The 15,367-nt window shown below is 48.8% G+C and overlaps 1 protein-coding gene across 1 annotated transcript in view; it reads left to right on the top strand.

The window, feature by feature from the left end:
• The window catches only part of LOC144690122 (ribosomal protein S6 kinase alpha-2), a 435,548-nt gene that overhangs the window by 414,924 nt on the left and 5,257 nt on the right, over positions 1-15,367 (top strand). Inside the window, exon 19 of the mRNA XM_078557599.1 lies at positions 5,011-5,128. Coding sequence (XP_078413725.1) covers positions 5,011-5,128 — 118 coding nt within the window. The remainder of the gene's footprint in view (positions 1-5,010; positions 5,129-15,367) is intronic.

Raw genomic sequence — 15,367 nt, forward strand, 5'->3', positions numbered from 1 at the left:
AATGGTCTCATATGCCTTGCAAACGAATATTGGAGAGGCTTATGGAGTCAATTAGTAGATGTCCAACTGACCCTTTAAGGAACACACTATGTCAATGAACAAGGATCCTGGTGCCCGACTGAATTGTTCTCGCTGGCTTTCAGTCTTGTATTTATTTTGCAAATGATACAAATTTTGAAAGGGTTAGGACTATTATATATATGTGTTTGGCAAACTTGTACTTGTTAGAGCTGCTGAAGAGACATGCATCTTCTCATGCTGCACACAGATGGAATGCTGATATTTTACAATGCCAACTATATCTCGTGGTTGAAAAGATGAAAATACCTGAACATTATATTCACAAAAATGATGCACTTTAAAGCTTCTGAAGAGTGAGGATGTTTCTAGAAATTACTAAAGCTGCTTTGAAAAACTTCCAAGTGTTCTTGACTGGATTGGCAGATGTGATGTTTCTAAGTGAAGTGTAAATAATAAGTGTACTCATGAAATTCACTGTTTATACCAGATTTATACAGTGGATGCTTGTATTTGTGCAACATCCCATCATTCGTACTGATCAATTTAGTGTTGGATTCCCCATTTAGCTTCAGAACAAAGATGTCCAGAAGCTGTATTTGGCACTTTAAACAGTTTGTAATTAAACTGTGTAACAGCCTCAGGCGTCTCTACTTCAGACCTCCATAAACACCTGCAGCTCCATTTCCCCTCTCCCCTGTCCTGCTCGGTCTCCCCTCTCCCCTGTCCTGCTCGGTCTCCCCTCTCCCCCATCCTGCTCCATCTCCCCTCTCCCCCGTCCTGCTCCATCTCCCCTCTCCCCCGTCCTGCTCGGTCTCCCCTCTCCCCCGTCCTGCTCGGTCTCCCCTCTCCCCTGTCCTGCAGGGTCTCCCCTCTTCCCCCGTCCTGCTCGGTCTCCCCTCTCCCCCGTCCTGCTCGGTCTCCCCTCTCCCCCGTCCTGCTCGGTCTCCCCTCTCCCCCGTCCTGCTCGGTCTCCCCTCTCCCCCGTCCTGCTCGGTCTCCCCTCTCCCCCGTCCTGCTCGGTCTCCCCTCTCCCCCGTCCTGCTCGGTCTCCCCTCTCCCCCGTCCTGCTCGGTCTCCCCTCTCCCCCGTCCTGCTCGGTCTCCCCTCTCCCCCGTCCTGCTCGGTCTCCCCTCTCCCCCGTCCTGCTCGGTCTCCCCTCTCCCCCGTCCTGCTCGGTCTCCCCTCTCCCCCGTCCTGCTCGGTCTCCCCTCTCCCCCGTCCTGCTCGGTCTCCCCTCTCCCCCGTCCTGCTCGGTCTCCCCTCTCCCCCGTCCTGCTCGGTCTCCCCTCTCCCCCGTCCTGCTCGGTCTCCCCTCTCCCCCGTCCTGCTCGGTCTCCCCTCTCCCCCGTCCTGCTCGGTCTCCCCTCTCCCCCGTCCTGCTCGGTCTCCCCTCTCCCCCGTCCTGCTCGGTCTCCCCTCTCCCCCGTCCTGCTCGGTCTCCCCTCTCCCCCGTCCTGCTCGGTCTCCCCTCTCCCCCGTCCTGCTCGGTCTCCCCTCTCCCCCGTCCTGCTCGGTCTCCCCTCTCCCCCGTCCTGCTCGGTCTCCCCTCTCCCCCGTCCTGCTCGGTCTCCCCTCTCCCCCGTCCTGCTCGGTCTCCCCTCTCCCCCGTCCTGCTCGGTCTCCCCTCTCCCCCGTCCTGCTCGGTCTCCCCTCTCCCCCGTCCTGCTCGGTCTCCCCTCTCCCCCGTCCTGCTCGGTCTCCCCTCTCCCCCGTCCTGCTCGGTCTCCCCTCTCCCCCGTCCTGCTCGGTCTCCCCTCTCCCCCGTCCTGCTCCGTCTCCCCTCTCCCCCGTCCTGCTCCGTCTCCCCTCTCCCCCGTCCTGCTCCGTCTCCCCTCTCCCCCGTCCTGCTCGGTCTCCCCTCTCCCCCGTCCTGCTCGGTCTCCCCTCTCCCCCGTCCTGCTCCGTCTCCCCTCTCCCCCGTCCTGCTCGGTCTCCGTCTCCCCTCTCCCCCGTCCTGCTCGGTCTCCGTCTCCCCTCTCCCCCGTCCTGCTCCGTCTCCGTCTCCCCTCTCCCCCGTCCTGCTCCGTCTCCGTCTCCCCTCTCCCCCGTCCTGCTCCGTCTCCGTCTCCCCTCTCCCCCGTCCTGCTCCGTCTCCGTCTCCCCTCTCCCCCGTCCTGCTCGGTCTCCGTCTCCCCTCTCCCCCGTCCTGCTCCGTCTCCGTCTCCCCTCTCCCCCGTCCTGCTCGGTCTCCGTCTCCCCTCTCCCCCGTCCTGCTCCGTCTCCGTCTCCCCTCTCCCCCGTCCTGCTCCGTCTCCGTCTCCCCTCTCCCCCGTCCTGCTCCGTCTCCGTCTCCCCTCTCCCCCGTCCTGCTCGGTCTCTGTCTCCCCTCTCCCCCGTCCTGCTCCGTCTCCGTCTCCCCTCTCCCCCGTCCTGCTCGGTCTCCGTCTCCCCTCTCCCCCGTCCTGCTCCGTCTCCGTCTCCCCTCTCCCCCGTCCTGCTCCGTCTCCGTCTCCCCTCTCCCCCGTCCTGCTCGGTCTCCGTCTCCCCTCTCCCCCGTCCTGCTCGGTCTCCCCTCTCCCCCGTCCTGCTCGGTCTCCCCTCTCCCCCGTCCTGCTCCGTCTCCCCTCTCCCCCGTCCTGCTCGGTCTCCCCTCTCCCCCGTCCTGCTCGGTCTCCCCTCTCCCCCGTCCTGCTCCGTCTCCCCTCTCCCCCGTCCTGCTCCGTCTCCCCTCTCCCCCGTCCTGCTCGGTCTCCCCTCTCCCCCGTCCTGCTCGGTCTCCCCTCTCCCCCGTCCTGCTCGGTCTCCCCTCTCCCCCGTCCTGCTCGGTCTCCCCTCTCCCCCGTCCTGCTCCGTCTCCCCTCTCCCCCGTCCTGCTCCGTCTCCCCTCTCCCCCGTCCTGCTCCGTCTCCCCTCTCCCCCGTCCTGCTCCGTCTCCCCTCTCCCCCGTCCTGCTCCGTCTCCCCTCTCCCCCGTCCTGCTCCGTCTCCCCTCTCCCCCGTCCTGCTCCGTCTCCCCTCTCCCCCGTCCTGCTCCGTCTCCCCTCCATCCCGTCCTGCTCGGTCTCCCTTTGCCCCCGTCCTGCTCAGGCTCCCCATTCCCCTATTCTGTTCGATTAACCCTCTCCCCTGTTCTGCTCGGTCTCCACTGGTCTGCTTGGTGTCCCCACTCCCCTGCCCTGCTCATTTCCTCTCTCCCCTGTCCTGTTCGGGGTCTCCTCTCCCATGTCCTGCTTGGTCTCCTCTCTACCCTGTACTGTTCGGTTTCCCCTCTCTCCTGTCCTGCTCAGTGTCCCCTCCCCTTTCATGAGCCACTCAGGCTATCTTCCTGCTACCTCACCAAAAGCCACAGTTTAACCACAGTGCTGTTGAACTCTTTAAAGTATGACTGAGCTTTGAGCAGTATTCGAATAAGAGCGATACTAATGATAACAGTATTTTTAAAATCAGATGGGATGTCTTAAACAGCATATTGCTTCCAATCTTTTAGTACTGTAATTCTTAATATTTTAGAATAGTCCTGATGAAAGCGTGGTCTCAATGTTGCAATGCGAGGTGATATATTGGGAGATAGAGCACCCCAGACTTATTACATAGTTTGCCGGTTGGTGATGTAGCAATATACTCACCATCACTTTTGAGCTTGTGATTCTATTTGGAGATATCCTGTTGAACTGTCATCCTGTTAAATTGGTGTCTTCTGAAGGAAAGAGAAGGGAAAAAAGTTCAGCAGGCAAACCACAAAGTTAATTCTTTAGCACGTGAATTATAATTTTCCAGAAGTCAGCAGAGATTTTAAAATGAGAAATAAAGAAGAACAAGGAGCCCCAGTGAAATGAGGTGGAAGGCATGGTGATACCAGTCCCATCATGTAACCATGCCATTGTAATTGTTGGGATTGTTCCAGGCAGCGCCCTGCAAGTGAACATACAGCTCTAATAGGAAGTGCTCTTTACTCTTTCCTCTGTGTGCCAGAATTAAACACACTCCAGGTACTGGTTGACTAACTGTTCTCTGAAATTGTCTCGTAAGCCACTTGGTTCAAGGGTGATTAGGGATGGGCAACAAATGCTACCGATGCCCACATCCCAAGAAAGAATAAAACAGAAGAAAGCACATGAAAATTGGTTCATGTTGTTTCTAAATGCATTGCATTTCTCTGTTGGATTTGTACCACTTTGGGCCTGGTTTGAAATTTAACCATTTGCCTGGCAGAAACTGGGAGAGGGAGTAATGAAAATGAGGCCAGTCACTTTCCCCTCGAACCCTGCTGGATTCTGACTGTGTCCCGATGTTAAGCTCTTCTTCGAAACAGATGAGCACGATGCCAGCTGGAAAGTAGTGGGCTCCTCTTTAAATATGCAGATCGGGCCCAGTGATGGGTTAAACACCTGACCTGCAAAATGAATTAGATGCCTGAATAAAATAGGAATGTTTGCTCACCCAGCAAGTCAGAGTTGCTGGGAGCTGGATCATGGGCCAGAAAATACCCAACAGCTAAGTTTAAAAAAAATAATTTTAGGTTTCCTGTGAGGAAGAGCAGCTCCTCACCCTGGACTCACAAGGAAGCCTTGGGCCTCCCTTTTCCAAGGATTCCCTACTTCCACCCAATAGCCTCCAGAACCTTCCCCCACCAACTGACTAAAGTTCCCACAGGTTCCTAATTGCATCTGCTGCTATTATATTTCTTTCCTTGTCGGCCGGACACATGGTGAATCTGGTTAGGTTCTAGCGAGACTCCGGGCACCTTTTTAGAAAGGTACCCAGAATCCTTGGGTGCACTGCCCATACCTGCCTGCCTCAATCCTTTAAAATCAAGGTCTATTTGTATTTATTTGAAGACTCCTCAAGTGTGTGCTGCTTTCTGTGTTACATTCGATGGATCTGGGAAAAGAGAGGAAAATGGCTGGTGTAAGATCACTGGTGGGAGGGGGTTGGTAACACAGTGACCTTTCATGGATCTCAGAAAATTAAAAGGGGCAGATCGGAGTAGAGTTTTCCACAAACATAAATGAAACCCAAAGGTTGAGTGATTTTCTTCCTTCTTGATTAGGTTCACACCCTTTGCAAATGGGCCTGAAGATACTCCTGAAGAAATCCTGGCACGCATTGGAAGTGGGAAGTATGCCCTGACTGGAGGAAACTGGGACACCATTTCTGACGCTGCCAAGGTGAGTGGAGCCAATGTAAGCAAACAGGCAAACCACTGAGCCCTGTCTTCCAAACAATGTGGAGCAAATTTTGCTGAAAATATGGAGATATCTGAATGATGCACAATGTTATTAATGCACAAATTGGGCAGCAACTTGTAGCAAGCAAGAGATACCCTGTGAATTGCGAATTGGTGCAAGTGTTGGCTGATCTGTGTCGATCGCTGTTAGCTGCAGAAAAACAACACCTTATGCTTAACTTGCCTGTGATTTTCATGATGTTGTACATTAAATTGCCCATTAAACTCACTGCAGGAAGTTGACTAGTAGTTAATTGTGTAAGTATCCTTTTAATGATGTCATTATTGACTGCCAACGTACCACTTCCACGGAAAGGGAACAATTGTAATATTTATATTTGGAGCCTCATTCCTCATAATCATTTTAGAAGATTTTAAAAATGCTAAATTTTAAATGTAAATTATCTTTTCTTACTTTTCTTTTCTGCCTCTTTTTTCACTCTCTTTTAATCCGATATTTCTGTCCCTCTCTTTGGCCCTGAGCTGTACTGAGCTTTCCAAGTAGGGGTGTGGAATTCTGGTCCCTGAACACATTGAAGTTTTAGTTCCATGGCCTATTATTTTCTTCTCCCATGAGCTTCCCTGCCTGATTGTTAGGCGTACGTTGTGGTCAGGTGGCTGCAGAAGACGCCACACCCCATGAGCAGATAGGTTTCCTGCTGCTGGAGGAGAGATCGCGATTTGAAGGGGGTACAATGTGGTTTGTAGGACTGAGGGGCGATGGCGAGGGATCAGAGACAGAACGGGCCAGAGGTGGCGGTAGGAGTAGGAGGGTTGCTGATTTTAAGGTGGGGGTTCAGATCATGTGGATGGAAGCATATTAACTTGGGGGACCGGGTCTCTTGCTGCACCAGGTCCACAAGCAGTGCTTGATAAGTTGTTACCATTTCCATGTAGCAGTCCTCATCTCTCTACAGCTGTAAGGTTTCAAGAGGCCTGGGAAACCAGGCTGGCTAAGATTAAATCTGGAAGAGAAAAATAATATCAGACAGGCAGCCTCATTAACATCTTCAAACAAACACTTTGTCTCCCGGAAGCGGGTTTGTTGCCCGCTGCCATGCCACCTATGTTAAAACTGAAAGTGGGTGGATTTGATACGGGTTTCTTTGGGGCTTGAGATGTAAAAATCTTTTATGTCCCACCTGTTTTTGGGGGTTAAAATTTCTGGGTGCTAAGTTGGATAGCCCCAACTGAGGGGATCACAATGCGTGATTACCATGGGTTCATTCAATGTGTTGTGCTGCTTGGTCGTTTGAACGATTGCCGTGTGCAGACAGTGCTAACCACACTGTTCATTATCTGCACACATCAACGGAGGGGTGAGGAGGGACAATCATAGAAAATCAGAATTTTAGAAATTTGAGGCATAGGAGGCCATTCCACCCATCCTGCCTGTGCTACCCAAAAGAGAGCTATCCATCTCTTGGGGAGATGGTGGCATTGTGGTAATGTCACTGGACTAGCAATCCAAAGGCCCAAACTAATACTCTTGGGAACATGGGTTCAAATCCCACCATGGCAGCTGGTGAAATTTAAACTCAATTAATAAAATCTGCATTGTAAATTAATAATTAAAAATAACTGAGCCTTGAGTATATTCAGTGAGCCAGCCTCTATAGGAACAAAGGAGCAGGAGTTGGCCATTTGGTCCTCAAGCCTGCTCTGTCACTTAACTACACCATGGCTGATCTTCTACCTCAATGTCCCACACTATCCCCATATCCCTTGATGTCATTTGTATTTAGAAATCTATCGACCTCTGCTTTGAAAATACTCAATGACTGAGCCACCACAGCCCTAGGGGTAGAGAATTCCAAAGATTCACCACCCTCTGAGTGAAGAAATTCCTCCTCTCCTCGGTCCCAAATGGCCTGCCTCTTATTCTGAGACTATGCCCCCTGGTGCTACACCCCACCAAGCCAGGGGAAATATCCTTCCTCTTGCGCCCTGTAAGAATTTTGTACACTTCAATGAGATCACCTCTCATTCTTCTAAACTCTAGAGAATACAAGCCCAGTTTCCTCAATCTATCCTCATACGACAATCCCGCCATCCCGGGATTAGTCTGGTGAACCTTTGTTGCACTCCCTCTATGGCCAGTATATTCTTCCTTAGGTAAGGAGACCAAAACTGTACACTACGCTCCAGGTGTGGTTTCACCAAGGCTCTTTACAACTGCAGCAAGACATCCTCACTCCTGTACTCAAATCCCCTTGCAATAAATGCTAACATACCATTTGCCTTTCTAATTGTTTGCTGTACCTGCATGTTCTCTTTCAGTGACTTATGAACAAGGACACTCAGGTCTCTTTGGACATCAACACTTCCCAATCTCTCCCCATTTAAAAAATACTCTGCATTTCTGTTTTTCCTACCATAGTGATTAACTTCACATTTTTTCTGCATTATATTCTCTCTGTCATGTTCTTACCCACTCACTTAATCTGTCTAAATCTCCTTGAAGCCTGTTTGCATCCTCCTCATAACTCACATTCCCACCAAGTTTTGTGTCATCAGCAAACTTGGAAATAATACAAACCTTCTTCAGAGCTCTGAAGCTCTGAAGAAGAGTCATACGAAGTCGAAACATAACTCTGTTTCTCTCTCTACAGACCTTCTGAGTTTTTCCAGCATTTTCTGTTTTTGTTTCAGATTTCCAGCATCTGCGATATTTTGCTTTCATCTTGGAAATATTACATTTGGTCCCCACATTCAAATCATTGATATAGATTGTGAATAACTGGGGCCCAAGCAGTGACCCATTAGTCACATCCTGTCAACCTGAGAATGATCCATTTATCCCTACCCTCTGTTTTCTGTCTGTTAACCAATCCTCAATCCATGCCTGTATATTTCCCCCAATCCCATGAGCTCTAATTTGTTTACTAATCTCCTGTGTGGGACCTTATCAAAAGCCTCCCGAAAACCCAAATATACCACATCCACTGGTTCTCCCTTATCTATTCTGCTAGTAACATCCTCAAAAACTCCAATAGGTTTGTCAAACAAGATTTCCCTTTCATAAATCCAAGTTGGCTCTGCCCAATCCTACCATTATTTTCAAAGTGTCCATTTATCATATCCTTTATAATAGATGCTAGCATTTTCCCTACTACTGAAGTCAGGCTTAGAGGTGTGTCATTTCCCCATTTTCTCTCTCCCTCCATTCTTAAATAATGGGATTACATTTGCTCCCTTTCAATCTGGAGGCACCGTTGCAAAATCTGTAGAATTTTGAAAGATGACTACCAATGTATCTACTACCTCTACAGCCACCTCTTTCAACGTTTTGATGATGTACATCATCAGGTCCAGGGGATTCATCAAATTTTGGCCCCATTACTTTCTCCAGCACTAACTTTTTACTAATACTAATTTCTTTCAGATCCTCAATCTCACTAGTCCCTTGGCTCCCCAATATTTCAGGGAGGTTTTTTTGTATCTTCCTCCATGAAGGCAGACCCTAAGTATTTGTTCAGTTTCTCTGCCATTTCCTTATTATCCATTATAAATCCTCGATTCTCTGCCGATAATGGGACCATGTTTGTCTTTACTAACCTTTTCCTTACATATCTATAGAAGCTTTTATAGTCTGTTTTTATGTTCCCCACTGTTTTAATTGCATGTTCTATTTTCTCTTTCTTTATCAATTTCTTGGTTCTCTTTTGCTGAATTTTAAAATGCTCCCAATCCTCATGCTCCTTCTTTGGCAACTGTATAATGCCGCTTCCTTAGATCTGATAGAATACTTAACTTATCTTGTTAGCCATGGTTGAATCATTTTTCCTATTAACTTTTTGTACCTTAAAGGAATGCAAATGTGTTGCAAACCATGTATTAATTCTTTAAACGCTAGCCATTGCCTATTTACCATCATACCTTTGAATGTAGTTCTCCGATCTACCTCCACTGCTCTCTGGGGTAGAGAATTCCAAACACTAGCAACCCTCTGAGAGAAGAAATTTCTCAGTCTTTGATAAAGTGCAGGAGAAGAGATATTAAATCGCAAAAGGTCTTATGATGCAAAGCCAAAGGAAGTGGTAATGGTGAAGAAACAATAAATTTGTCTAGAGCAGGTATGAATAGTAGGATAATGAATTGCTACCATCTGAAAGTAAAGAAAATAACAGAGAAAAACCAAACTAGCAAAGAAAAATGAACCAAAATGGGGGTAGAGGTTACGATCTAAACTTGTTGAACTCAATGTTAAGTCTGGGGAGGCTGTAAAATGCCCAGTCAAAAGGTGAGGTGCTGTTCCTCGAGCTTACGTTCAGATTCATTGTAACCCTGCAGGAGGCTAAGGACAGAAAGGTCAGAGTGGGAGCACGGTGGAGAATTAAAGTGACAGGGCCATGCTTGTGAACTGAACATGTTCCACAAAGGGGTCACCCAATCTGCATTTGGCCTCTCCAATGTACAGGCGACCACATTATGAGCAGTGAATACTGTATATAAATTGAAAGAAGTACACATCAATCACTGTTTAATCTGGAAGGAGTGTTTGGGGCCCTGGACAATGAGAAAGAGGGAGGTAAAAAGGCAGGTATTACATCTCCTGCAATTGCATGGAAAGGTCTGTTAGGAAAGGGAGGGATTGTTGGGGATGATTGAGGAGTACAGCAAGGTAATGCAGAGGGACAGGCCCTTTGGAATGCTGAAAGGGGAGGGGAAGATGTGTTTGTCGGTGACATATCACTGGATGTGGTGGAAGGTTGTGGATGATTTGTTGAATGTGGAGGCTGGTGGGGTGAAAAGTGAGGACAACAGAAAACCTTCTCATGGTTCTGGGAGGGAGGGAAAGGGATGGAAGCAGAGGTGCATAAAATAGAATTGGTTGGAGGTCAGGGTGGGAAGATCTCCAGAGGACATGAGGCTAGTGACAGTCCTGGAAACAATGGCTAGATGTTTGGTGGTGTGGTCCAGGGGTAGGTTGGAGGAAGTGTCAGAGAGTCGGTGCTCATCCTCTGTGAGGTAGAGCTCAGTACATTGGACAGCAATGACACAATGTTGTTAACAGGTGTCATGACAATATTAGGGTTGGACCTACCCTACCTGCCCTGTCCAATCTTTCCTCATGGCTAAATTTTCACAGTCCTCGCAATGCCTTCATAAATCTCATCTATACCCTCTCTAGTGCAATCATACCCTTCCTGCAATGTGATGGCCGGGACTATATGCAGTAGTCTAGCTGCGGTCTAGCTCGTGCTTCATAGAGTTCTGGTGTATCATCCATGCTCTTATCTTCTATGCCACAGCTAATATAGCATCCCACCTGCCATGCTAACCACCTTATCTACTGCCTTTCTACCCCACACACATGTAACTTTTTTGGTCTCTAATTGCTTCTGCTCTTTCCTTAGCTATCCTCTTGCTCTTTATATATTTATAAAACATTTTTTGGTTTTTATTGGTAATATTTACTTGCCAATATTTTTTCCTGTCCTCTCTTTGCTTTCCTAATCTCTTCTTAAATTTCACCCCTGCACCTTATATACTCCTTTCAGTTTTCTGCAGTCCTGAGCTCAAAAGCCGTATCTTAACAACTGTATAACTAGCCTCAGCCACTGCTTAATTCACAACATCTTCACTTGCCTACCAACAATCTCTTATCAATTAGGACTCATACCTAGCATTCATAGCTTCACCTTACCCTCACACACAAGCCTCAAAACCACATCTCACAGCTTGCAGCTATTCAGTCATGACAACTACATATCCAAACATATTGGAAAACACTCACTAATAGATCTTGCTGTTGCAGGAAAAAGGAACACATAACCAAAGGCAGCAGGAACTAACTGGAGAGGGAGTGCTCCGCCTGTATGAAGGAAGCAGTGCTGGGTATGATAGGAAAGTCCATTGCTTAGAATGTTGAAGATGATGGTATCCTCATAGGCTGCAATTTTGTAAACAGAGTGCCATTCCTGACACCAGAACTGGAACTCTGCACCACTTCCACTTCCTCTCTTTTTGCCATTTGCCACATGATTCTAATTAAAATTGGAAGTGCTGGCGGCATGCATGGAACACGCCTGCAATGTAGCACCAGGGGAAGATTTCCGTTCTTCAAACCCGCCATCGGATGACAATGCTGCATCTATGGGCAGCCTATTCAAGAGTCTCCTGCTCAAACAGGAGGCTCTGCATCCCCGCCAGAACACTGCAGCTCCGCAAAGTGCCATATTTGTCAGAGAGAAGTGTGACCGCCAAGTTAAACCACAGAAGAGTGAGTGCATGATCAGCCTTCGTGCCACATGGCAATTGAGGTCAAAGCCTGCAGAGGTTTGGTATTTGTGAGCACTTGGATGTAATGTGTGAATTATAGGTTCGTATGTGTGATGGGGATGCAAACAAGGGGGTTGGGTGTCACTTGACATCTCACTAACTCAGCACTTTGTCATGCAGGACAAGCAGACCCATAATGCTGATGAGAGGAGATCCACAGGAGGTGGAGTTCCTGACCTCAGGCTCCTCACAGTCACTGAGAAGGAGGTGATGGAGATTGCTGGGTTAGAGGGAGCATCACCAGTTGCAGATGGTGAGGCTGGACCAACCAGGTGTAAGGAGGATGAGGCAACCAGCCTGCTGGTAGCAAAAGGGCACAGAGGATGGCTGTGATGAAATGTGAAGCACTCAAACTCTGATGATTCTTAATGTGATTCTTTTTGTTCTCCACTACAGGTCATCACCATCCAAGAACCAGGCCGCAGCCATGGCAGGAGCCTGAAGACACCACTTCTGGGCACGAAGCACCCGCTGTCCCAAAGGATTCACCATCTCCGCCTCATCATCCATCTTCACCAACACAGCTACACCCATACATTCTGCAGGCGGGTCACATATAGATTCAGGAGCACAATCAGGTGTACATGCCACAGACATGTCCCATCAGCTGAGGGAGGAGATGACAGCTGGGTCCCCAGCCAATCGGACAACTGCTGGGGACCAGGCCCCTGCTGAGCTCCACTCTGATGATGGGCTTCTGGTCATGGTCACAAGAAGCCTGCTGGACACGCAGTAAAGGCTAAGGGAAAATGTGTTGGAGATGCCAGGGATTATGCGCAGCTTACCAAGGTGTGTGGAGGAGTCCGTGCTAGCCATGAGTTCTTCCATGTCCCAGGCATTTGAGCACATGGCTTAATCCAAGGAGAGGAGGGCAACTGTCAATGGGAGCCAAGTGGACCATTCGATCAATATGCACTCCGACCTGAATTCCATTACTCTAGCCATGAGCTCAGTGCAGCAGTGGCTAGGCAAGAGGGAGACAAGGCCCCTGGATCTCTCTCCAGGGGTCCCTTCCTGGGCGCAGTTTACGACTTACAGCTGCAGTTGGTTGTTCCCAAGGAGCTTTTATGACCACATGAGTTCAATTGATGATACCTTGCACTCTAGGAGACCCAGTGATGACACCGAATGCGGCTAACCTTACAGTCTGGCTGCCTTCATCGGTGGCGAAGTGGATAAAATAATTGGCATGACTAAATAGGGCATCAGTCACCTCCTTTATGCACCCATATGTGACAGCCTGTGAGATGTCGCATATGTCACCTGTCACATCCTGAAAGCCACCAGTGACGTGGGAATTGAGCACCGCTGTAACCTTGAGGGCCACTGGCTTGGGCTCCCCACGTCTTGATGAACAATTCAACATATCTCAGTGGCCATTTCCCCCGACATCCTGAGACGTCTCCGGCATCGCCTTCCTCACATCTGGAGGTAGTTTGTTTTTGTCCTCCGAATGCATTGACACGCCAGTGCCCATCTTTGCCAATGCCTTTCTTGATTGTCTGCAGCCAGACCAGCCTCCCTCTCTGGGGCTGCCTGCTGTTGGCCTTGCGGTCTCTGTTGTTGGACAACAAGTGCTCTCTCTCTCTTCATATTCCCTTCTCCTGCTCCCGAGGTTGCAGGAATATCAGGTGAAGTATCTCTGCATCTCAACCTGTCATGAGAAATCAGATTTTCGCATCCGGCCTAATTAAGCCACCCTACACACCACATTTCCCGCACTTGTGGGCTGCATAAAATCCAACTCCCACTAACACCATAATCCTCCTCCTCAAATCCACTTCCCCCTCACCACACAATCTCTTCTGCCTTACTAACTGCAGGTGTGATAATCACTCACTTCTTACTTTCTCCTCTCCCCTCACCACAACCTTTACCCTTGTTCCTTTTTCCTTTCAGATACCCAAGAATTGCAGCGGAGGAAGATCAGAAAGACAATGATGATGAAGACAGATTATCACTTAGTTTTACACTCACAGCTACCAGCTCAGATTTGGCACTGTGCGAATTTTAGAGAATGGCATAGAGGCAGGATGTGTAGAGACACTAAGCACAAGTCTGCTTCCGTCAGGGCAGGAAGCAAGGATAGTGCATGTGGCAGCTCGACAGAGGGTGAAGTTGAACAGGAGTTCTGCTGCAGAGGACTCAGATGAGCGCTTTGAAGACTACAGAGAAAGGCTAATGAGTGCACACAATGACATGCCTGGTGTATTAGGAAACCTGCCAGAAAGCCTGAGGTCAATGTCAAGGAACATCAACTTGGTACAGAGTTTTTCACAAAGCTTGTAGCCCTTCCTTTCCAGCCTGGAATTGGTGGCCAACTCCATCAGCCCCGTTATAGAACCAACCATTATACAGTGCCTGATGGCCGATGCTTCCATTACACAAGAAGAGCAGCTTCCACCAGAAGTCTGAGTGCTGCAGTGGAAGCTCATATTGCTCTCCTGCAAGCTCAGTTTTCTACCATTCAAGCTCAAACTGCAGCACATCGATGTACAAAAGGACTTGCAAGGTGCCACAACAGTCCAGCAATCTGTTCAACAGGTTACAAGGTTGCTGAGGCATTGCCCTTTGGCTCCACTGAACTCGAGCCTGCTTTCCTCTCTTAGGCTGACAGAATTTGTGAGCCCATCTCTGCCACTCTCTCACTGCCCTTGCTGTTGCCTGGCAACCAGCCAGCCCACAACTGCCAATAAATGCTGAGATGGTACAGTTCGCAACCGAGCCCCCTAGACCCAGAGCTGCTCGAGGTCATCCTGCATAGCCATCTGCAGCCTCCCCCACTGAAAGTCAGCAGCTTCCACCAGCCATGATGCAGCCACTGGGGTAGCGCTGCATAGGAGCACTAGACAAGACAAAGGCACAAGGAAGATGGGCATTAAGGGAATGCACAAGGATGATTAGTTTATGTTTGTATGCAATATGGAATGATTTGATTTAAAAAGTAGCTTGGCATGCTTATTGTGTGTTGACTTTCATTTTTGCACTGTGACCAAGAAGATGATGTAATGGTCAGGGAGAGAGGGAAGGTAAGGTGTGGGACCGTTGGTGTTGGGGAATTAAGATTAAGGTTCCTGGAATTGCACTCAAATTAATTCAAAACAAAGGATCTGTCTGGGTTTTCCTCCTCTTCCTTTTCCATCTTCTCCAGCAGATCGTCCTGTTCTGTGTCACCTCTGTTCGTTCTCCCAGTCATACTCAATTCCAAGGGGAAAGCCTACTAGTGCACCCATAAATGAGGGCAAATGCTTTGTGCAGAAGCCTTGTAGTCAGCATGTGACACATTACTCTCTACAGATTTTTGAAACTTGAAGCAACTATGGAAGGCACCAAAAATGTGTAGAATTGTAGCAACAGCCAGAAGAAATAAACCAGCAATTAGCATGAATGTAGTTGGCGATCCCTTTACATAGAACTGGCAAGAGGTCCTTCATGCCGCTTAATGCGTGTTCAGCTGGGCAAGGTTAAGAGAAGATTCAGGCTGGAGCATTGAGCTTTCAAAATGCCACAGTTGCATTAAATTAGTGTTGCATGCTGATTGACAGCATAATCTGCCTGTACTGTATATGCTTTTATTTGGATGTGCAGTGCACATGCTCTGTAACCTCTTTACCAGGATGACGTTCAGCGTGCTTGACATCAGAGGTGTCCACGTGCACCTCAGATGCAGTTTTGGAATCTCAATGGCACTCAAAATGGGTGCTCCTGAGTCCAATTTTGCCCTAAATTCTTTATTTCTATTTCTGTACCTGATTTAACATTGAATTCACCCACTTCATTTCACCTCCTCCTCAGTCCTTCTTCACCCTTTATTTCTCATTGGTGAAGGAGGTATATGGTTTGTTCCTTGTTCACCAAGCTCCAAGATGCTCTGTTGCCATTGTTTGTTGCCATC

The sequence above is a fragment of the Cetorhinus maximus genome, chromosome 14, assembly GCF_964194155.1.
Source record: "Cetorhinus maximus chromosome 14, sCetMax3.hap1.1, whole genome shotgun sequence".
Lineage (NCBI taxonomy): Eukaryota > Metazoa > Chordata > Chondrichthyes > Lamniformes > Cetorhinidae > Cetorhinus > Cetorhinus maximus.